This window comes from Aythya fuligula, chromosome 5, assembly GCF_009819795.1.
Source record: "Aythya fuligula isolate bAytFul2 chromosome 5, bAytFul2.pri, whole genome shotgun sequence".
Classification (NCBI taxonomy): domain Eukaryota; kingdom Metazoa; phylum Chordata; class Aves; order Anseriformes; family Anatidae; genus Aythya; species Aythya fuligula.
In genome coordinates this window covers 16,014,468-16,038,105 of record NC_045563.1, presented here as the reverse complement: position 1 = coordinate 16,038,105, position 23,638 = coordinate 16,014,468, and the positions used below count along the sequence as shown (strand labels likewise).

The 23,638-nt window shown below is 38.1% G+C and overlaps 1 protein-coding gene across 1 annotated transcript in view; it reads left to right on the top strand.

The window, feature by feature from the left end:
* Window positions 1-23,638, top strand: part of UNC79 (unc-79 homolog, NALCN channel complex subunit) — a 101,784-nt gene that overhangs the window by 49,585 nt on the left and 28,561 nt on the right. The window contains 12 exon segments of the mRNA XM_032187756.1: window positions 1,975-2,124; window positions 3,619-4,848; window positions 7,198-7,305; window positions 11,955-12,071; window positions 14,078-14,161; window positions 15,349-15,451; window positions 17,313-17,453; window positions 19,155-19,193; window positions 20,337-20,449; window positions 20,536-20,621; window positions 21,569-21,742; window positions 23,509-23,577. Of these exon segments, the coding sequence (XP_032043647.1) occupies window positions 1,975-2,124; window positions 3,619-4,848; window positions 7,198-7,305; window positions 11,955-12,071; window positions 14,078-14,161; window positions 15,349-15,451; window positions 17,313-17,453; window positions 19,155-19,193; window positions 20,337-20,449; window positions 20,536-20,621; window positions 21,569-21,742; window positions 23,509-23,577 (2,414 nt within the window).

The following is a 23,638-nucleotide window of genomic DNA, read 5'->3' as shown; positions in this document are numbered from 1 at the left end:
CCTTCCCTGTGGAACTTAATGCCTGTGGAACTTACGGAACTTATGGCCTGTGGACTTAATGGTGATTTTGCCTTATTTTAGAGCTGTAGAACTGAATTAGGATGACTTAAGAATGCTGAGGGTAGTAGTAACATTTATAAAACATAGTCAGTTTCTGGGTTGATTTTGAGATATTTCTAGGACAAAGTGAGGTGCCTAAATACCAATTTTCCTGTTCAAAGTAAGTGCCAAGTTACATTGAAAAAACCCAGTGTTCCAGTCCTGTATCTGACACTGATTCCTTGGGTGGCCTTGTGTGTCACTTCATCATTGTTTCCGAGTGTTTAAAGAAAGGAGAATAATGTTTACTTGCTTTCCAAAGCTGTTGTGAAGAGCATTGGGTTGCCCAGAGGTTAAAGACCATAAATGGGCTGTTTTTATAAATGCTGATTTAATTATAGGGCTGAATATTCTCCTTTACTGAAATGCTGGAGAAAAAATAAAGATTATGTAGAAAAGGTGTCTCTCTCTCTCTCTCCCCCCACCCCTCTTCTACCTGCAAGAAGCAGCCAGCATAACTCTATAACGTTTTGGAACCTTTTCTAATGAGATTCTGGCTAGGTGCATTGTGCGCTGCCATCATCATCAAAGGTGGTATTTAGATGACCAACATAACAGGATATTATTGTCAGGCAACAAGAATCCCTATGCAGAAGATGGTTTTCCCACTATGTAACAAAAAAATTATAACAAGGTTTGAAGTTTGTGGTGGGATTGTGGCATCTGTACAAACTGTTGTAGAGCTGTTGATATATCCTGTAAGAAGAAGCATTTGTTGCCAAAGGGAAAAAGAATTGAGAGACACAGGACATGAGTTTAAAAGCGATGTACCAACTTAATAAGCCCAGTTCCTGTAGATGTTCATGTTATCAACTTTGATTGATGTTTTTTCCTGTTTTCATCTTAGCATAAGGGATAAGAAAACTAATTGATACCAAGTGGCTGTTACAAAGCTTCACATCTATAAAAATGTTCCATCAGTTTGAAAGCTAAAGATATTAATGTCTAGTTTATGTCTTCAATTTTGGCCATTCCAACTCTTTGACTTATTTTCCTCTACCTTATTCCTCAACTCCAAAAGCATTTTCTCTCCAGGTCTGCTTCCCAGAATAAACAAAGCAAACTTATTCTTGAGTTCTCTATTTTTCTTATTGTCCCAGTAGTGTTTCTTACCTCCTTGGAGAAGCCTCACTAGACACATGATAGATGAGGATTTTTTTCTTTTTCTTTCTATCTTTTCTTTTTTTTTTTTTTTTTTTAAAATCACTTTCTTTTTTTAAAAAAGAAATCACTTTCATACAAGTGATGTGATTATTTTTTGGTGGGTAGGTAGACTTGGATCTTTCTATCTGGCATTTCTAAACACTACATCTCATATTAGAGCTCAATGTTTCACTATTACTACTTAGGTCAATAATTTTGCATTTCATATTCATAGGTCATTGTATTGCTATTAGCAGCCATTCAAGATTATCATTTTCCTTCTTTTCCACTTTTCTATTTTGCTGGTTTATTACTGACCTTGCAGTTGTACTAGGTCCAATCTCCTGCAAATTACCATTTCTCACTGAGTGCTGTAGACAATTATTTACTCAAGTCAGTGTCCAGATCTCTTGTTTTTCTTCCATCTAAAGATCTAATCTGTGCTATTAGTAGTAGGAAAAAAATCAGCTCAGAATGGTAAAAACATTGGCATACTTCTGCTGTATTGTAACCCATTTTCCATTTATCAATGTCCTTTCTGACCTTAACTTAAGATGTAACAAGAATGGCAGTTATATCTGTTTCTGTAGTTTTTCTTAAAAGATTCAGATGATTTTTAATTTTCCAGTTCAAAGTTAACTGAAACTAGCTGAGGTTTTATCATGTTGACGGCCTTTCATTCAAGGAATTGCACTCTACTACAAGTAATAAAGTTTTTTCTTTCTCCAGCAGAGGAAGACAGTGTTTTTGATGAATCTGATATTCATGATACACCAACTGGCCCTTGCAATAAAGAATCTCAAACGTTCTTTGCAAGACTGAAAAGAATTGGTGGCAGCAAAATGGTGAAATATCAACCTGTTGAGATGAATGCGCAGAGAAGTATGATTTTTTTTATTGCTATAAACTTGTGTAGAAGTACAATTTCCTACTCTAGTTTCAGGCTATCACCTTTGTAGAGCTTATTGCAATGTATAATTTGAATACAAGCCCTCTGTCTGATTTTTGAGAGCAGGTACTCTTCATTTCTCTGTATGAATTCTCTTATAGGAATCTCAGATCTCTTACAGGAATCTCCAGAATGAAAGTATCTAAAATCAGTAGTTGTTTCCTGAAAACTTAAGCTCTTTTGAATGTCAAAATGTTTAAGATTTCTTACAACATTCTCTTACAATTGGGCTGGAAATTTTTATTCAAAATTACTTTTTTTTTCATGGAAATTGACTTTTTGATGAGGTAGGATGATTGGTCAAGCAAATTTGTTGCTGCTGCAGCAAATATTATGGTTTTCCATTGGTAGAAAAGGTCAGCTGGTGGTTTCCAAAAATAGAAAAGAGTTTGTTTTCAAATGTAGAAATGTAGAATTCTGAAGTGAACACTCTAAAACAGAACAGAATTCAAACATCAGAGTTTCTCTACCTCTGCCACCATCCCCCTTTTTTTTTTCTTCCAGAAATTTTGCACTGGAGGAAGAATGTTCTGAATAGGAAAATGCTTTAATTTTTCTCACTGCTTTTTGATTCATATGTGGAGCATTTTGAAATATGGGGCTAATGATGATCAAGAATATTCTCAATTACTTGAAAATATGTCATTAACACCAACAACAGCGACACCAACACGAACAAACTTAAAAAATGTTCTCAGTGGGTGTGTTCACATAGCAAGATACAAATGAACTGGTAGCACCAGCAAGTGCAGTAGTAGCACCAGCTGTGCTTGGTTTACACCTCCCTAAGTTGGGGAGGTCATACTATGTGATGCGATAGTGGCTAGGCTTTACTGGTGTCTAGTATACATGGAGAAACAATTCTCTGAACACCTGTCTGAGCTCAAGCTTGTGTTGCTGCATCCTCACTGCTATTGCTACCCTTGCTTCTTGGATTAGAAGCATCCTTTTAAAGCCTACTTTGTTGCTATAAATGACATGTAGGCGTGCCCTAATAATATAAGCTCAGTATAAGAATATGTAGATGTGTTCTAATATACGTGTGTGTGTGTGTATAATGCTCATATATGAATAATGTCCCCAGTTACTTTGAAACCTCTTCAACATGGTCTATGTAGCTCATTCCTTCTTTCAACTCTTACCCCTAATGAAGCCATACCATAAGCTTAAACAGACTATCTGCAGGGTACAACTGTTCGGGATTAGTAGAATTTGAATAAAGCCTACTATTTGGGTGTAGGGTGTGTTTTGTAATTGTAAAAGTCTACGTAATGTGGCTGTGAGGTGAAAACAAATTTTAGATGATTTTGACTAATACTGGGTTTGTATTTGAAATGCCAGTCATGTGTTGAATTGTGAGATGAAGATGAAGATATCCGTCAGAAGTCTGCAACTAAGGTAGTATTAGCTCTTTCTGTTTTAATCAGGTGAAATAGAGCTGGCTGAATATAGAGAGACGGGGGCCTTACAAGACAGTATTCTGCGCTGTGTGAGAGAAGAAAGCATTCAGAAAAAAAAACTGCGCTCTCTAAAACAAAAATCTCTTGATATAGGGAATGCAGACTCCCTGTTGTTTACATTAGATGAACATCGCAGGAAGTCCTGCATAGACCGGTGTGACTTAGAAAAGCCACCTGTCCCCGCTGCTTACATCATACACAGACAGAGTGACTATGGACGATCTCGGCAGAATTCTTCTACCAAAGCTGAAAACATAGAAATACAAGAAAATCCTCCTCCTACAGAGAGTTTCCAGGAAACAAGAAGACCCGTCATACCAGAAGTTAGGCTAAACTGCATGGAAACCTATGAAGTGAAGGTAGACTCTCCGGTTAAACCTGCTGGTCCCAAGGAAGACTTAGATCTGATAGATCTGTCCTCTGACTCAACATCAGGTCCTGAAAAGCATTCGGTACTCTCCACTTCAGACAGTGACTCTTTAGTCTTTGAACCACTTCCTCCCCTAAGAATAGTGGAGAGTGATGAAGAAGAAGAAACAACAAACCAGTTAAATGATGAAGTCTCTGGTAAAACTGCTGTGTCATCTCCCTCAACTCCGATCGATGTTTCTGCATTAAGCCTCAGCACAACTCCTCTGGTCCAGTTCAGCATTGAAGATTGCTCGAAGGACTTTAGTTCTAAGGATGCGAGCAACAGTACTTCAGCAGGAATAGAGGAGTTGCTTTCAATTTCTCCCAAAGGTAAAAAGGACTCTACAGAGTTAGCTAAGCCAGAGGAACTTCAGGACATACCCAGTGGGAACTCGCTAACACTGAAACAGAAAAGGGACCTGCTGCAGAAATCGTTTGCCCTTCCAGAAATGTCCATTGATGATAACTCTGAACTCAGTGTAGAGGAAATTAGGCCTAGTGGAGCAATTCCAAGCCCAAACATAAAAACAGTCCTTATTAAAGTCCCCGAGGATTCTGAAAACCAAACAGAAAGTCATAAACTTGCTGGCTTAAACAACACAGAGTCTGACACTGAGCAAAACACAGAGCAAAAACAAGAGGAGGAGACTGAGGAGTCAGAATTTAAGATTCAGATTGTTCCCCGCCAGAGAAAGCAGAGAAAGATTGCTGTGAGTGCTATTCAGAGAGAATACCTGGACATTTCCTTTAACATCCTTGACAAGCTGGGAGAGCAGAAGGAGGCAGGTGAGCTCAACCACTGACCCAATGAAAAGGCTTATTATTTTGTGAAGGTTTTCATTGCAGGCCAGTATAGAGAGAGATGTGTGATCACATAGCAACTGATGTGGTCTGAGCTAGCTGAATGCTTCCAGTTTTTGTTTGTTTCTTTGTTTGTTTTTCACACACGGAAGTGTACCAGCCATACAGGTAACATGCATGTGCAAGGGCCCATTAAAAAAGGTACTTGGAGCTCAAGGACAAAAATACTGGTTCTCATATCAAAGTTAATGCCTCCAAACTCCATGGCCTCTTTATGCAGGGAGTCAGTAAAACTGTTGTTCCTCTATGCCTTATGTCCTGTTAATCTGATCCGTGTTACACTGATTCTCTTCTCTGTATCGTGATTTTTTGTCCCCTACTTATTCTGCAAACATAAGGCAGCAGAGAGGAAACTGGATCATGAAATGCGAATCTGAGCAGGCTGTGGACTGCAGAGCTAAGAGTACTTGGAATTAACTGCACATTGCATTTACGATCAGAGACAGACATGTTTTTATACACTAAAAACTCTCTAGCCTTTTTTGTAGTTGGATATCCACAAAGTTTACAAGGCTTTTGTTTAAAGATTTCATGGGGAAAACTATAGAGTATTTCTGTGTATCCCTATTCTTTCAGCTCATTTCAATACAGGGTTTTGTTACCAAGTTTGTAATGTGGAGAGAAAGTGCATTTTATCTGCTCAGATTTGAATTAGATGTTTCAAAAAGTGTTAAAAATGTGTTCTGCTGCCTCTTTACTTCTGTGGTTATTTTTTTTCAGGATTTTTCAGTTATTGGATTTTTATCAGTTAAAAAAAAAAAAGAAGGAATCTTTCAGGCCTCATTTCTTTGAAGATGGGGTAATATTTTTGTATTCCTGACCTCACTTCTTTCTCAATTGCTTCAGAAGGAACTGTAGAATAATTTCCTATTATGATTCATGAAATTATGGTATCGCAGTTTTACAAGGAGAAATCATTCAGTGTGATCATGGCTATGCTGTTCCCTTTATTTTTGAGGCCTAACATCCCATTTGTTGTACCAGTAAGTTGATGAACTGCTGGAGCATTTTAAAAACAGAGGAGAGACGTTTCACATAGGTTTCTCAAGAATAATTGTCACAAAAGTATTTAGACTCAAATGCATTTTAGACCATTACTAAGAACCACTAAGTTTTCATGAATCTGCTGACATAAACACCCTTGAAACTTCTTGGAAGAGCTGTCCCAGTTCTGAAACACCCCATGGAACCTGGGATTTTAGCATATAAGATGGTCATTTGGCTGCATGCATCTACATATGTCATCCAAGTGGAGCATAAAACTTTCACAATGACTTACTAAGTGCTCACATAGTGTTACCGGTTGATACAGTAAATCTGGATAACTAGGTAATTTAGTTACTTGGATAGTTCAGTCTCTTTCTTATGCATCTGCTTTGCTTTGTTTAGCCTCATTGATTTGTTTATTTGAGAACGTGTTGTGATTCATTTAAGTAGGCTTAATATTGCCATCATAATATGCTGATTATAATTTCAAAGCCTTGTTTGAGCTTTGTCAGACTATTATGCTGCCATATGTGTGAGAAGGGCTTCTGACACAACTGATTTCTGTATTAAATAGCCAAACGGATTGTTTCTTCAACTGCACAGTTCTGGAGTACATGGTTTCCAACTTAAGGCCCTTTACAGCACAGATACATACTCATTTTTATAGGATATGCCGAAACCTTTCGTCAATACTTGAAATTTTCTTTGCTTTATTCTTCCCATATCAACAATATTAGTTATAATGAAACAAACCCCTCAGTTTTAATGTTTTTATTATTATTATTATTATTATTATTTATTATTAATATTATTATTTTTATTTATCTTTTCTTTAGTGACAGATTTGGCCTTCTTATACTCCTTGAATCTTTGGGACCAATTGCTAGAACAGCAGACCTTTGAATGAAAGCTGATAATGTGTTGGGGATAAGACTTTCAAAGAATGCTAACATATCACAGACTAGCTTTAAATCAGTGGTACCTCTCTTATTTCCATGTTGGGTGGTCCCTTTAATCACTTTGTGACTGGGATCAAAATCTACATGCATTTCATTAGTTCTGAGCTCTAAATGGGCATATGTACAAATCTCCAGCAAAAAGTAATTTTAAGTAATAGATCTCTATGCCTCTACAAACACTACCACTGAGTCCTTTTAAAACTGCTGGGAATGCCAGATGGTGAATGGATGATTGAAAAGATGTGAAAAAGACATCCAGAGAGAAAGCAGATGGAAAATATTTATTGATTCTAAATACTGACAGTTTAAACACAATTTCCGTATGTAGATCCTGCTGCCAAAGGACTTTCAACTCTGGAAATGCCAAGAGAATCATCTTCTGCACCAACGCTTGAGGCAGGTGTCCCAGAGACAAGTAGTCACTCTTCCATATCAAGTAAGTGAATCTCTGATTTAAGAACTAAATTGAAAATTAAATCTGTAGCATATTTGTGCTTCAGGTACATATCATGTATAGTAAATGCTTCCCCCTGAGTGTTATTGATTCTTGGAAATACAACTGTGGATATTGTTAGGTCTTTTAAATCTGTGGTGGTCAGCAGGATGTTAGCAGTTAGTGGCTGCCAGGTTCTCTGTTGTGACATGGCAAATTTGACAAATGTGTTTTTTTTTTTTTTTTTTCTGAATTAGAGTAGGTGGCAATTAAAAGCAAACATTTTGTTTCAGCAAACTTCTGTTTTACAGCGAGAGAAAGCAATGTCAACTGTCAGTGCGCAGAAGCAGAGGGTGAGGTCTTTAATAGGGCTGTTAATGTGGTCAGCGTGTTTGTTAATTTACCGTAGGAAAACAAAACAAAACAAAAACCTCTTGCAATTTTAAGAAATGTTTTGAAATGCCACTTTCTCAGCTGCTCAGCTGAAATGCAGTAACTACTCATCTGAGAGTCCCTGTACCCATCCCAGGGGAAGTGAACAAAGTTGGTTTAAGCAATCATTGGCTTAACAGAAAAGATGTAGATAACATTGGAAGGTAAAGGCATCCTAGAACAGTTCAGTAAAATCCAGTATAGTATGTCTGGTTCAGTAAGGTTAAGTAACACATCTGAAGGTGGGTGGGACAGTAATCTATGGCTAGTAGAAAAAGGAGGGAAAATCATGTCCTTTGATACCAGTGAGCTGCTAGATCAGCTGAACAGTCACACTGAACTGCAATTTCAGATTGCTGTAGGAAAGTTAAATGTTGATTCCTGAAATTCAGCATCTGCTGATTTGATTGGATGGGATATCTGGTCTATTAAAGGATGGTGTTATTGTGACATGCAAATTTAGCAATTGGAATAGAGGTTTCCTCTCCAGTTTTATGACAAGCATCTTGTATGATGTGCATCTCATAACGCTGGATGGTCCTTGGCGATCTAATGACATCGAAGCACTTAGGAATGCAGCTGAAGACCTGCCAGTTAAGACCTATCTCTGTCTGGTTTCACTGTACGCGCTGTGTTTTTGTAAGTTCCGATACATGAAATCTGGAATCGTATCCAGATCATACTGAGCAGCTCAAAATGACAGGAAGCCTCATGAATCTGTCACTCATAGCATCGGCAGTGGCAGTGCTGAGAATAGCGTGAGGTTTATGAGGTCTCAGGGGGTGGTTGAGGGGGGTTCTGAGCCCCAGCACTGTGCTGTGTGTGGAAGCACTGGCCAGCAGGCAACCGTTGTCACAAGAGGGGCAGTGCTCCAGGCTCAAGATCCCTATGAGCAAGAAGGCAAGCAAAGGAGACAGGAGACCTGCATGGATGAGCAGGGAGCTCCTGGCAAAGCTCAGACAGAAGGAAGTTTACAGCATGTGGAAAAGGGACAGGCCTCTTGGGGGCGGAATATAGAGACACTGTCAGAGTATGCAGGGCCTAATGTTCACCCCAGTGTACTGAAAGAGCACAGAAAGAGTTAGTGGATGTTAGAGCTGTCCCCCTCTCAACAATTTACCAAAGGTTTGGGGAGGTCCCTGCTGACTGGAAGATAGCTATTGTACCATTCTACAAGATGGGCTTGAGAAAAGCCCCAGGTGATGACAGACATCAGTACTTGGAAAAGTCATGGAGAGGATTGTCCTGAGGAGCAGCTCAACAGAGAGGGAGCTGGGGCACTGGTTGGCAGCAGGCCCAGCACAAGCCAGCAGCGTGCCCTGGTACCTGAGGGGGCAACCTGCATTTTGGGGTTCATTAAACCCAGTGTAGCCAGGAGGTGAGCCTGTGTAGCCCAAGGAACACAGAGGGAGCTCTCTGCTCCCAGCACTCGATGGCAGGGAGGGAGGGAACAGCACAGAGCTGTGCCAGAGAAGGGTCAGACTGGGCATTAGGGAAAATGCCTTTACCGTGAGTGTGGTCAGACACTGGGGCAGACTTCCTAGAGAGGTGGTTGGTGCCTTGTGCCTGCCAGTGCTCAAGGGGCATTGGGACAGTGCCCTCAGTAATGTGCTTGAACTTCTGGTTAGTCCTGGAGTGGTCAGGCAGCTGGACCAGATGATCTGTGAAAGTCCCTTCCAACAGAACTATTTGATTCTATTCTAAATTCCTTTTGTAAATATTTCTTTCCTACTTCTGTGTGCCTCAGTTTCCAGCTGTAAAATAGAACAAAACACTTTCCATTATGTCTCTTGCATATTTAGATTGAAATATTTTTAGCCTTTTACTATGTGCCTTTACAGTGCTTTGCTTAAATCCTGATGAGGATTGTGCATACGAGGCACTTCTGTAACACAAATAGATATCATTACATTTTCAGCCAGTGCCTGGCTGCAGAAAGCATATCATTAATTGTGATTGGAACATACTGGCTTTGGACTTCTCTTGCTGAGTAGGGAATTCCACCGCTCACCAAATAATATATGAAAGTTCTCTGTCCTCTCATGATTCTTAGATTTCTTGTAGAAGACCTGATCAAGAAATGCTTCCCACCCTTCCCACCCACTAGTCATTTCTAGACTGAAAAATTCACGTGGTAGTCCACAGCAATCAGCCTGGCTCCAGCATTATTCAAAGGCTGATAGCTATCTGGGTTTTCTTTTTTTTTTTTTCCTTTACTTACTGACATTGGAAATCTTGTCTGTCCATGGGAAAATAGGTAAATACAATAGAAATATAAACCTGCTTAATAGTAGCCTGATGATGTGAAATATGCATTTAAACTTTAAAGTTATAATTGCAAAAGCTGTTAAGAAAAATCAGGGAGATAATTTTCTAAATTTTGACAGTCATCTGCACTCCAAGCGGTCTTGTCAGCTCTAACATTAATTGCTGTTCTTTCATCAGGAAATTCTATGCTTGATAAAGTGATAAAGCATCTATTTAAAATCCTTGCCCTGGAAATGATGGAAATTATATTTTTCTCCTGATTTGCTGTGAAAGGCAGCTGCAATATAACTTAAAAAGTGAAACATGGAAGGGTCTTTTGGCCTGGTTCAGTTTCAGAAGTTCAGTTATACAAGGGCAGCTTTGGAGCAATGCTGGAGGAGATTGTGCTTATACCAAAAGTAGTGTTTAAATGCACTCTGATACATTGAATGGATGTAATGAGGAAAAGCTTAAAATCTTCACCTAGTGAAATAGATTTAGAGTGCAAATTCCCTCTGAAGTTGTCTTTGTGTTTATTATTACTCAGGGCAAGTAGATGTTTTGTTAGGATGTATCCTGCTTTCTCTGAATTTGAAACTCTTAGTTAGAAACTGAGCAGAGCCAGTTTAGGACCGAGGCACTCAACCCATCAGAGATTTCTGAAAGTTGTAGTTTATCCCATGTCTGTATTTCTTCATCACAGTTGTGAATAGACTGGGCTTAATAATCATGTGAAAGACTAGGTTTATTTCAAAACTTATCTGGGTACTATTTGGAATTTTAGAAGTACACTGCTTGATATTGTGGTTTTTAAACAATGTTGAATGTAGTTACTGATGAAAATAATCATTAGAAGAAGATTTTGCTTTGCTATCCTTGCTCAGGAAGGCACTTAAACATAGACTTACGTCAACAGTTTCTAAGCTTTCCTGCATGGAGATGCACGTGGGCATGCCTTGTTCAGTGACAGCCTCTGTCTTCATGCTGTCAGCAATGAGTTTGGTTTCAGTGGTGGAAATATATTGCTTGGGCTCAACTGGCAAAGCAAAAGTATTATGCTTATTCCATATGAATTTCTTATGAATGGAGAGAAAAGTAAGAAAATCAGGAGTATTATATGTCTGTTTTTTCTTCCAATTAAGCACTGAGAAAATACATGAACTATAAGTCTTAAATAGTTAAGTCCACAAGGAGTGCTTTATTTTTATTTTATTTTATTTTTTTTTCACTGGACAATGCTCCCAGGAGACACATCCTTAAAGCATGTGGTAACACTTGTTTAAAGAAGTATTATATTAAGAAACAGCAGATGGTTGTTGCTCCATGTAAGAAAAATGTCAGGGAAGTTATAAAGGGGACCCACCTTCAAAGGCTTGATAAAGTGACATCACATTATCACAATTCAGAGAATGGCTTCACATTTCAGAAGAATGTGCAGGTGTTATGCCTGAGCAGGTATTTAGGAGGCATGTTCTGACTGTTATACAGTCAGCCAAACCTTTTTTTTTTTTTTTTTTTTTTTTTTCCCCAATAGCGAGTGTAGATAGAGCATTTCTCTATACTTTGCTGGGAGGACACTTAGTTTCCTTTCTCAGTATGTAGTGCATGAGTGAGGTTGAAGTATATATTTATCTATCACCTGTTGGCATGAGAATTTGGGGGTGGGATTTTACATTACACAAATACCAAGTGCTTTGAAGAACTTTTGTATTATTTGATGACAAAAAGGCACTGACAGTTGACACAGTGGATGAGATCCTAGATCCAAGTCATTCATGACTGATGTTGCTGGGTCCAGAATTTTACCCTCTGTAGTTGTGTGAAAAGCGTGTATTGACTTGATCAAAATCTTTGGGGCAGGCAGTTCATGTCCTGTCACTATTTCTCTTGTGCTGACTTGTAAGATCAGGAAATAAGAGTAGTTTTACATACTGTTTGAGCCCCTGAAATCCTTTTGCATTTCTGACTTGCAGCTCAGTTCAGACAAATGAAAAGAGGCTCTTTGGGAGCTCTGACAATGAACCAGCTAATGAAGAGGCAGCTGGAACACCAGTCTAGTGCTCCCCACAATATCAGCACTTGGGATACTGGTGAGCTGCGTTTATTGTTCCTTATTTCTGTTTCCTTAAACCAATTACTTTCTGTATCAATCCATTAAAAAAGAAGTATTTCTAGTCTACTACTGCAGATAAGTCATCAATCTCAAGTCTAAAGAGAAACCACATAGTGAGTAGCAGTATCTCATCTGATATGAGTTGGAAGATACATATTTGGGATACAGCCCCTCTGGTACAGTGGTGTCCCCATAATGTTTCATATTGGATTATTTCCTGACTTCCTTGAATGGAATGGAAGAGTCATTGTAGATTTCATTAGGTATAGAATTTCATCCTTGGTGTGTGGAATCATTAATTTCCATATATGTTTGCAATTGTGTTGGTACACAAAGGATTTGCACCTTATGCCATCCCTTCTCATTTCCCTGTAGCGCAGGTTCTGTTAGCTCACACTGAACACCTGAAGTTTCTGTTCTGTTACTGACCTGTTTTTTCACCCTTTAAGATGAATGTGAAGCAGACAATGAAAACTGAAATAAGCACATCATTTCCTCATTAGTCATTTGAAGATTTTTTTTTTTCTTTAAAATATGTTCTTTTATGTCCAAATTCATAGCAGATGTCACTAAACAGTGAACTCATTCTAGTTTGTAAAAGGCACTAGGTATTTCATTGCCCATCTTTGTGTTAGTGATGTTATGGAATTGTGCTTCTTAGGAATCATGAGCAGGTAGGTCCAGGTGAATCCAGAGAAAATAATACTTAAAACTTCTTGTGGAGCTTAGCATTTTGAATGGATGTCTAACTACCAGTTCTGGACAGTTGAGCCCAGATTTTTATTTAATTCAGTCTTCAGCCTCAAATCCCATCAAGCTAAATCTTGTAGCTGAAGCATGGCTAAAGGTACAGCGTATAGCTCAGGTTTATCCTTTCTAGTCCAGTCTGCTGAGTAGCATGCTCAGCATGAGATCCTTAAATCATAAAGGGTAGAATTTGTCAATGTTAACAATGTTTTATGTCCTACTTGTAAGTTTGTTTGTTAAAGAGAGTTAGTTCGTATCACCTACTTTTCATGCAGGGTTTTAGAAGTGGAAAAGTTACTACTTTTGTGAAAAGTATTTAGCCTGTATACCAGAGCAACAAGTCAGTACTCAAAACCATTTAGGAACTCAGTCTTGTTAATCTTGTTCTGACTCCACTAAATTTCTTCACAATATCTATGACTTTTCTCTCTTAACATTCATATCAACTAAAGGCCTCCAAGTATGGAGCGAAGTAAAAAGTTCTTTACCAGAAAGCTTTGCATCTCTCAGTCTCTTTTTTTGACCACTAGCTTTTAAAGAAAATTATTATCTGGACAGATTAAATTTTTTTTTTTTTTTTTTTTTTTTTTTGGGGAGAGGGGGACAAATGCTCAGTGTGACTATTTGTCACACCATGGTTTTGGGACTCATTATGTTCAAGTATAACAACTAGGAAACAGTCTTATTCTGCAGAAGTTTTTGATGCATGCTTGGTTCACATATGCTTTCTATTGTTTTAAACACTGGTAGGTACCATGTCTCATTACTTACTTCATGCTTTTTTTTTTTTTTTTTTTTTTTTTTTCCCCCAAGCTTGTTTTCTGTAAAATAAAAATCACTGTGTGTATAGCTTTTGTCAGCAAAAACTATACATGAACTTCTAATCTCTCAGTATTCCTAAACATTAATTTTCTCTTTTTGGGGCTTTTATATTCCCTATCTTGTTGAATCTTTACAGTCAGTACTTCCTTTCTTCTTTAATGACACTTCTCAAAAATGCCTTCTTTGCTGTTATGTAATCTGTCATTTTCTTCCTTTGCAGGCTTCTTTTATCTTTCTCTTCCTTCCTTTTTCTGTTGCTCTTTTTATGCTTTAAAAATAACGTTTATTGTATTTATTATTATTATTTTAAAAATAGCTGTTTTAATTGTCTTCCTCTTGTTTTAACTGTTTAAAACTTGTGCTGATGTGCTGGATTCATAATGTTAGAGACTGAAGTTCTGTATTTATTCACAGAGCAGATACAGCATGGAAAGCGGCTGTGCAATGTCCCTGTTTGCTTAAACCCTGACTTGGAGGGACCACCACTAAGAATCAGAGGTTAGTTCCCCATCTTTTTGACCTGATATCTCAGCTAAGACTGCCAGGATGGTTTCCCATTAGTACCAAAGGGTGGTGAATTTTCTGTTCCATTCAGCTGTATTAAACCCCTCAACTGTCCTGCAGAATGTAGATTATCAAAAAGTTATTAGATAAAGCATTTCATTCAAGACAGAGACAACTGATTAAAGGCTGAGGCTTTCCATCTACCCAGAAGTTGACAGTTCAATTCCCTCATAGTCAAAATACATACAGACTTAAAATCTTGCAATTGGGCAAAGACCTACCTTCTTTACCTAAATGGTGTTTTCTCTTTTGTTCAGTATGCTAGAGGACATTTTTAAGTAGTTAAGTCTTATTCTGACATTGTAGCCTACATTATGACAGCTTTTAGCATTTGCATGTTGCAAAGGGACTTACATCTAGAAAAAATGACAGCAAACTTCCAAAGTCAAGGTAGAGGGATCTTCATTTGTTTGTGAGGGGAAAAATAATCAGCTATAAATATATGGAAAATCGACTTCTATTCTTTGTATTCTGGATGATATCCTATGTTATTGAAGAATATTCTGGACTTTCTGGAGTGTCTGTTTTCATCCAGCTAAACCTCAGGGGACAATTATGAAGTACTGAACTCTGTATGTAAAAGAAACGTAAAAAATTCCTCCCATGCTTTAGTGAAATGATTGTCTTTCTTTTGAAACCAGCTCTCAATACTCCACATATTTTGAGTTCAGATACTGTGGGAGTTTCTTAGATTACTTCACTGAGAGGTGCTATTAAATTTGCTTTTCCTGAAGTAACTGGGATTATCTTGTCATAAATTCTTTCTCAACCTAGCTTACATGGAGAAGCTAACTGATGTTTCTATTGTTAAATATCATCAGAACATGCTAATGTTAATATTAAAGTAGATACAACTACACCTGCCCTTCCTGGAATTTTTGTGCTTTACCTTTTTTTCACGGACTTTGTTTCTTTTTTCCATAGTTCTAGGTAATTGGAGTAATCTGGTAGAAGCAAGGGATGTACTATATCTTTCCGCGGGCACATTTTCTTCTGTACACATTAAAATCATAGCTGATCTTTATAAGTCTGATCTTCAGACCAGTGCATTTTGGATTTCTGTTTAGTGATTTCTTTTGCTTTTTTGTTTGTTTGTTTTTATTATTTCTTACTCCCTTAAGGTGCCACAAAATCTAGCTTGCTGTCAGCTCCCAGTATAGTCAGTATGTTTGTACCTGCACCAGAAGAATTTGCTGATGACCAGCCCACTGTGATGACTGACAAGTAAGTTTTCAAGTTCCTTTTAAAGAACTAGTTGACCTTCAAATAGGTCAAGTTAAGTATAAATATATGTTATGGAAATACAGAGTCCATTCTATCCTTTATCCCTATACTATGTTTTTATTTATTTTTTTTTATCCCAAGGTAAAAATTTTCTGAACACTGCCAGCAAGATGTGTTTTTAACTCAGTGGGATATGAGTGAGTTTGCACAGGTGAAATTATGACTTGTGCTATTGTGTGTATGTGGAGAGAAAGAAGTGCTTTCTACCCTCCTTTTGAAACTGGATATTTATGTGGTTAATATTGTACAATATATGTAGCCTACTAAAGACATTTGGGTAACAGAAAGTTTGGATTTTTCTTTAATTAAAGCTGGTTGTGTAAATAGGTGACATTGTACTGTTCCATATTTTAAATCAGTGGCTCCTTGTGATCCATTGGAAATCACTTTTGCCTTAGGGAAAAAAAAAAAAAGATCAACTCTTTTTTGAATTTCTTTTGTTTTCTTTTGAAATATAAAGTCATGATTATGTATCAACACTTCTGTTACGAATATAGCACTGATCCCACAAGCTTTTGCAAACATCTGTTTGCTTGTTAAAATGCCTCTGAAGGAGGTGTTAAACTTAAGTGTACTCATTTAATGGAGAAGTAAAGCAGTCAGTAGGGAGGCATACATCGATTTAGTCAAAAACTAGGAAGAGCAACTGTAAGTTCTTTCTTGTGTTGCTGTGCTTAGTCCACTAGACAGACCCAGCAAGATGAAGTAGACCTTATTGTGTGACAAAGTGAAACGTCCCCAAAGTTAGGCTTATCTTTGGCACATCCTTTGACCAATTCCCCAAACCTCTAGCACCACTTATTAACATGCAGTCCAGCTGAGCTCAACTTTCATGACTTCGATGGCGTATTTTCCTTCTGTTTAGTCACAAAGGCAAGAAAATTGCCTGTACAATTCCATTAAGTTAAAATATCACAATCTGTTGGAGTCATTAGCAACGGATTGACCAAATTAAGCAAGCCTTCCTACTGGGCTGAGATAAGCCAGTTTTCCACATTGGTTTGCTTTTTTTGTACAGTTGTGAAAGCCTGTCTCATATCTCCTGAATCTGACATCCTCTTTATAATTAGACATTAGAGAGCCCTTTCAGAACTTTGTTGGTTTTCTTTTAACATTTCAGGAGGGATAAGTGACTCAGCAGCAAATGTGCCCTGGGAAAGGACGCTTCTCTGAAAACTAAGGTTCTGTGCCCCTGAGAGGTCCTTTCATTTCCTTCTTAATAGCTCTAACAGCTGTGGGAACCAATCAAATTATTGTTTCCTAATTGCATAATTTGTTATTCATAATTCATTACTGACAGGAAGGACAATATGAAATTGTTCAATCTCTTTGAGATCATCTATGAGTGTCATTGTTTGTGTCTATACTGCAAAGTAAAAGCCTACTGGGACTTGAGCCCCTGCCTGAAACCAAGTAACACGAACTGGCTGGTGTTAACATTGCTCAGGGCAGGTCTTTACTGCAGTAGGGTTTTTTTTGGATAGTGCACACTGAAGACGGCCAATAAAGAGTGTGGGAAGTAGCTAAACATGACCAATGAAGGACCCAAAATGTAGACCTATTCTGTGTCCCTCTTTAATTTGTCAGTGTAGAAACAGCCAGTGCAGCTAGTGAAAAGCTTTATTAATGTTTGAAAGCCATGGCCTTTAGTTATTAGAAAGATCACAATTACATTATTTTCTAAATTAATTTTGAATAGAATGTACTAAATAATTGTACTTTAAAAAGTCATAATATGTGTGTCTATATGTATACTAATGCTTTATTTTAAATCTGTTCACATCTGTTTTAAAAACTGCAGGTGCCATGATTGCGGAGCTGTTCTTGAAGAATATGATGAAGAAACACTAGGCCTGGCCATAGTTGTGCTCTCAACCTTTATTCACCTTAGTCCAGACTTGGCTGCTCCTCTGCTGTTGGACATCATGCAGTCTGTTGGACGGTAAATTCAGGACTTTCTCTTGTATGATTAAAATAACTTTCGTACTTGGAATTGGGTTTACATAAAAATCATTATATGGAGTTCTATGCTTTAGAACTTTTGAGTGAATAACATCAGGTTCTGCTTATTTGGAGAACTCGTCAGGCTCTTCAACAATATTTTGTATGTTTATTAAGACTAATTAAAGAGTTGCATCTCCTGGCTTCCTAACCAGCTCCTCCATGAGATTATCTCTAATAACGTCTTAAATATAGGCGTTTGCTATTTTTCAGGTGTGACTTTCACCCAGTGTGCATGGGATAACTCAAGTGCACCATTATATTGCAGTACTTGTCATTGCTGCCTCAGCAATTGCAACTTCCTTTCCTAAGATGTGTGAGGGATGTGTTAGGATGTTTCAGACCAAACTTATGAGCAGCGCTACATGTGCAGAAATGGCATACACCTCTCCTTTTCCATGTTCCTCTCAGTGTCTGGAATTAAAGTTGCTTGACTGGATTCTGTAGGTGCATGGCTCTTCACAGCCCTGCCTCTATTCCGTCTGCCAATTCTATCTAAACACAGCAGCACTTCAAGCCCTCCATTTCCATTAATTCCAATGCTGCAATTCCCTGCTGTCACTGCTAATGAACTCTGATGGAGGCAACATTTCTAATCGAGACAGATGCTTTCCATTCTGTGTGATTCTTGTAAATATAGCATTACTAAAGGGTCATAAGAAGCCACAGAGAGTAAATCACTTGGAAGATGAGGATGAGGGCTGAGTGGGCTACCTTTTTCTGTGCTTCAAGGAAGAGTGGATTTTGCAGTAGTGACTAGAGAGGAGACCAGAGTAGTGACTGTCTTCTGAGGCTGACAGAGGATTGAGCAATACCTAAATCCAACCTAAAAGGATCTTGAATCAAAGATAAACTTTGAAGGCCAGATCATCAACTGATGTAAATTAGCCTGCCTCTATGAACTTTTAGTTCAGATACATAAACTTTGCAATGATACAAACCTGGGAGGAGTGGCTGACATGCCAGAAGGCTGTGCCATTCAGCGAGACCTGGACAGGCTGGAGAAGTGCATGATTTGCTTTAAGACTGTGTTCAGTATTTTCGTAACTGGATGCTCATATTGGGCTTCCAAGTCTATATTCAAGTACTGAATTAAATGACCTGATTTTTGAGAACCCACTATTTCTCATCTGACTTTGCAAGAGTGCCTAGGTACTTATTGTTTCTAGAACGAGGCCATTTATTCAGGTGCCAAAATCTAAAATTAGAAGCCTCACTTCAGACTGCCAAGTAGATAATTTTGCCTCAGTCTATGTTGCAGTGTTAATCAGAAACTATTAAGTCAGTAGGCAGCTTCTGGCAAACTTTTTTCTCCACATCCCTCTGAATTAGTAACTATCCTAGATGTGCATGTGACAATAGTTTTACTTCATTATGATCATTCTGATCCAGGGAGGCAAGTAGAATTGTCTTTGGGGCTGGTAAGTGTGGCATTGTAAGACTGAATAGAGTTTCTGTGTTGTTCCAACATGATATGCCTGCATTTAAGAGCACTTCAGAAGATCTTTCTGGTGATGTTTTTAACGTTCTTTTAAACTTGTTTATTTTACTTTTTATTCTTATATAGGTATTTCAAAATGGAACACAAAAAAGCATATGAGCCTCAATTATTATTACTTTTTTTTTTTTTTTTTAATTCCAGGTTGGCATCAAGTACCAGTTTCTCTAATCAAGCAGAAAGGTATGGTAACAAAGGATACCATGGCCAAAATCAGGCAGTTAATCTAAAACGTAGAATCATAGAATCATTAAGGTTGGAAAAGACCTCCAAGATCATCTGGTCCAACCATCCCCTTACCACCGATATCACCCACTAAACCATGTCCCTAAGCAGCAGGTCCAACCCTCCCTTAAACACCCCCAGGGATGGTGACTCCACCACGTCCCTGGGCAACCCATTCCAATGCCTGGCTACTCTTTCTGAGAAGCATTTTCTCGTAATTTCCAACCTAAACCTCCCCTGGCACAACTTGAGGCCATTGCCTCTGGTCCTATCACTAGTTACCTGTGAGAAGAGGACATTATCCTCCTTGTCATTAAATCAGATTTAACTTTTTTAAAAATAAAAAAATAAGTTTATAAGTAAGGAAAAACCTGCCCTTTTTCAGTTGTTTCAAATATCTCTTGCCTTCTGAAGATGAATAGGAACCTGTACGCATATGTACTGACTCTGAAAACCCTCAGATTCAAATTAATTTAAAAATGCCTCCTGGTTTCCACAGTTTCACTGCAGATCTTTCTGGCTTGTTCCATGTTCAGTATCTGTTGTGATTAGCTGTCTCCATACATTCAGTGAAGTGAGTCATCCTTGGCCATGGACAACCCCTCCTAGTGATGTCTCTACTTAAATCAGATATTGAATAGGATACATTCATTGTGAGAAGCTGCAAAAAGTGCTCAGAAGTGCAGTTAACGAGTAAATAGGCAAATTGATATTGTAATGTGTATGTTTACCTATTTTTCATGTGTTTTATGGTAAATCCAAGAACCTTATTTTGTATCACTGAAATCCACAAGGTGAGAGCAGAATTGTATTTCAAACCCTGACAATTCACAAGCACAAATATATGGACAATAAGGGAAAATGCAACTATTTATTGAGAAAAATACTTTAGATATGTGTACATAGCTTTTTCATCTCTAAATAGTTGAGCTGAAGCAATAAAATAAACTTTTTTTTTTGAATCAGGAAAGTTCTGACTGTCTCATAACTGAACACTTTTGTAATTTAAAAGAATCTTCCTTATTACCGCCATACAGTCAGCTTTGAGAAATGTTTCATCTACAAGGCAATTTCTCTCTTCTTCCTTCCCTTTCATTTCAGCATGATGATCCCTGGAAATGCTGCAGGTGTGGCCAAGCAATTCCTCCGCTGTGTTTTCCATCAGCTGGCTCCAAATGGCATTTTCCCCCAGCTCTTCCAGAGCAATATTAAAGGTGAAGTGTGGCTCCTGAGTGCATTTCTGATCTCTTCAAATATCCCTGTATTTACACTCAACACAAAAATGGTATTTCAATTTCAGATGGAAGTTTTTTACGGACCTTGGCCACATCTCTTATGGACTTCAGTGAGCTGAGTTCTATTGCTGCTCTGAGCCAGCTATTAGAGGTATGTTGGCAATCAGCTCTATTAATGTTGATAGCTTTATTAGCATTATCAGGCGTATGGAGTCATCTCTCCTCATTCATTAAGAGTTCAGACTTACATCACCCAAAGTAATGTGAATTTTTCTTTTGTTGTCCCTGTAAGCAGGATTTGGCTGTCCTCACCATTTTTCTTCTGGATTTTGCTCTTGCTGATAGCATTTGTTTTTTTTCTTCAGACTCAGACAGCTCCCAGAGCAGTCCTGCTCATTGGCAGGATAAACCATCTCTTTCCCAGCACTTTTTCTGGTTTTCAGAGAGATTTCTGCTCCTAGGTTTGTTCTTTCCCTTGTATCTGATGGCAGTTTCTCTAAGTAGTCCAAAGATCCGTTGCCTGCCTTTCACTGATTGCCTTCTGTGCTCTTGGCTTACTTTTGTTGTAACTTTTATCTTCTGGCTGGTACTGGTCACTTTCATGCATTTTCCTGCTCTTACATCGTGGTCGCTTCATTCAAAGATTTTGGCAGCACTTTAAAACTGTTAACATCTTTCTAGGCATGTCCCTAGTACATAAGGCAAAAAAATTGTACTCAGTCTACTGAATGTTAGTGAATTCATCTTAGTAGTAGCCAGAGGAAAATATAGACAAGCTACTGGTTAAAACAAGTTTTGCTTTCTTTTTACTGCCATGCCAATGTAAGCAGGATGTGAGTTAGGACTTCATTTAAAAAAAAATGGCTCAAAGTTCTACATTTTACACTTTTGACATTGACATTTTTTGGTCAATACGTTAGGAACTGAACTTAACTGTTACATGCACAGTTTAAATTCTCTGCACAAAATGTTATTTAGTATTATGGAAGAGGTGAGTAGTATTTGGTCTGACCAAATTAACCTCAGTATTTCCAATTATCGTTTAAAAGGCCATGTCTGCAAGTGTACCTTTGTTTATGATTCTTATTTGTTTCCCAGGGTTTAAACAACAAAAAGAACTTGCCAGCAGGGGGTGCGATGCTACGCTGTTTAGAAAACATTGCTACCTTTATGGAAGCCTTGCCGATGGATTCACCCAGCAACCTGTGGACTACAATTAGCAATCAATTTCAGACCTTCCTTACCAAACTCCCTTGTGTTTTGCCACTTAAGGTATGATATATAGACATCTGAAATGAGCTATATTACCATTGGTCAGGATGTTCAGAAACTGTAGGAAAGCTGTGGATGAGAAATGAGAGCCAGAGTACAAGTAGTGGTGAACATTTTCTAACTTTTCAATTAATGTTTCCAGAGGAATGGACTTGTCGTATACCCTATCCATCCCTTTAATTATATTTTCCATGTGTAACAATAACGACTCTGACTAGAGATTATTCTTCCACTCTTTGTTGATTTTTTTCCATCTACGCTTTCCATACCCTACCTTTGTCAGAATAGGTTACTGTGCAGAGAGAATCAGCATTTTGGCAGTAAAAATTTATCTGGCTTTAACTGTTAAAACTATATAAAACTCATCAGAAGAGCATCACCACCTAATTTATTTGCTAAAAGTACACAATAGGCAGAGAGGAATGTGAGACTATTGGGAATAGTCCCAGTAGTAACTGGGCCTAAGGTGTTTAACTGTCCAGGTTATAGTTCCAGCTGTAATGAGAATATGGAAACGGAATCTAGAAGCCTTGGGCTCTGATTTCTGAGTGCTCAGAGGACATACAGAGAAGTCTTAACTCCCGCTGTGTACATTTCCAGATGTTTTTTAAGTAAACAGCGAAAACTTTTCTAAGTCTTTCCAGTAAACAAGGGATTCTGATACCCTTATTCTGACTTCATTTCCCACAATGTGAATTTCCCACGATGTGTCTCCTATGCAAAGATGTGTTGCTCAGTATGAACTGAGAGATCAAAAAAATCTACCTTTGCAACTTACAATGTTGTGTTTAAATTGGGTGTTACTCCCAAACTGTATGAAACATATTAAATTCCTTGTCACCATCTGTTAAGCAGTAGTCAGATCTTGACATGTCTTCAGGTGTAGGTAAATTGAGGCACTATCCAGCAGCATTTACTAAGTCAAACAGACTTTCTTTTTTTGGGTAGTAGCCACTCCAATCTGTTGCATTTTGCGTAATGTAAAACAAATGAAAATCAATGAAATGAATCTTAATAGTTACATCTGCATATCAGTCATTCACAGAACATTTAGATGGAGTGTTTACTATGATTTCCCTGTTATTGATGGGAGGTATCATTAGCGATATAAGTAAAACAATCACTTGCTTCTGAACTTTCCTTCTCCCGTTCTTTCTAAGGGGTCATAAATGACTCTACTGTTTTTAGATGTTTGCAGCTGGGGCAAGTCAAGACAATGGATAGATCCTGGAAAGTCCCATTCACTGCTGCAAACTGTGTGATGTACACAGAAGTAAAATAAATTACACCACAGAGAACAGGGGGGCCTCTGGAGCAGATTTTTGCCAAGGCACATTCTGATGGCTCTGAGTTGCAGCTTTGTCTTGGGGCATGGGGAAATGTCAGCCCAGGACAATGACAGAAATGAGGTAGATAGTACATACCACATGCTAACCCACTCTGTTTTTAAATCCATTTTCATTACAGTGAGAATGTATTTCTAGGAGATGTTTGTCATAGGAAGGAAAAGGTAACTTTTCTAAACTAGCGCTTTTGTGAAATTTTCTCATTTCAAGGTACATGCTGTGGTATGTTACCAGTGAGGGTGGGGTATGATTGTGTGTTCAGGATTAAGTCAGTTTAGGCAAAGTAGGTAAAGATCAGTCTCCAGGGATCATTTTTCAGACTTAACCTATAGCTTATTAATAGCTGCCAGCAGTAAAAGCAAGAGATATGCACAGAAAGGTACTAACTTTTTTTTTTTCCCCCTTCAAATATGTTCACAGTGTTCTTTAGATTCTAGTTTAAGAATAATGATTTGCTTGTTGAAGATACCTACCACTAGTGCCACCAGGGTAAGTTCCAAGAAGATGCAACTCTCTTGCCTCATGTTTAGCCAGCCTGCATTATTCTGCA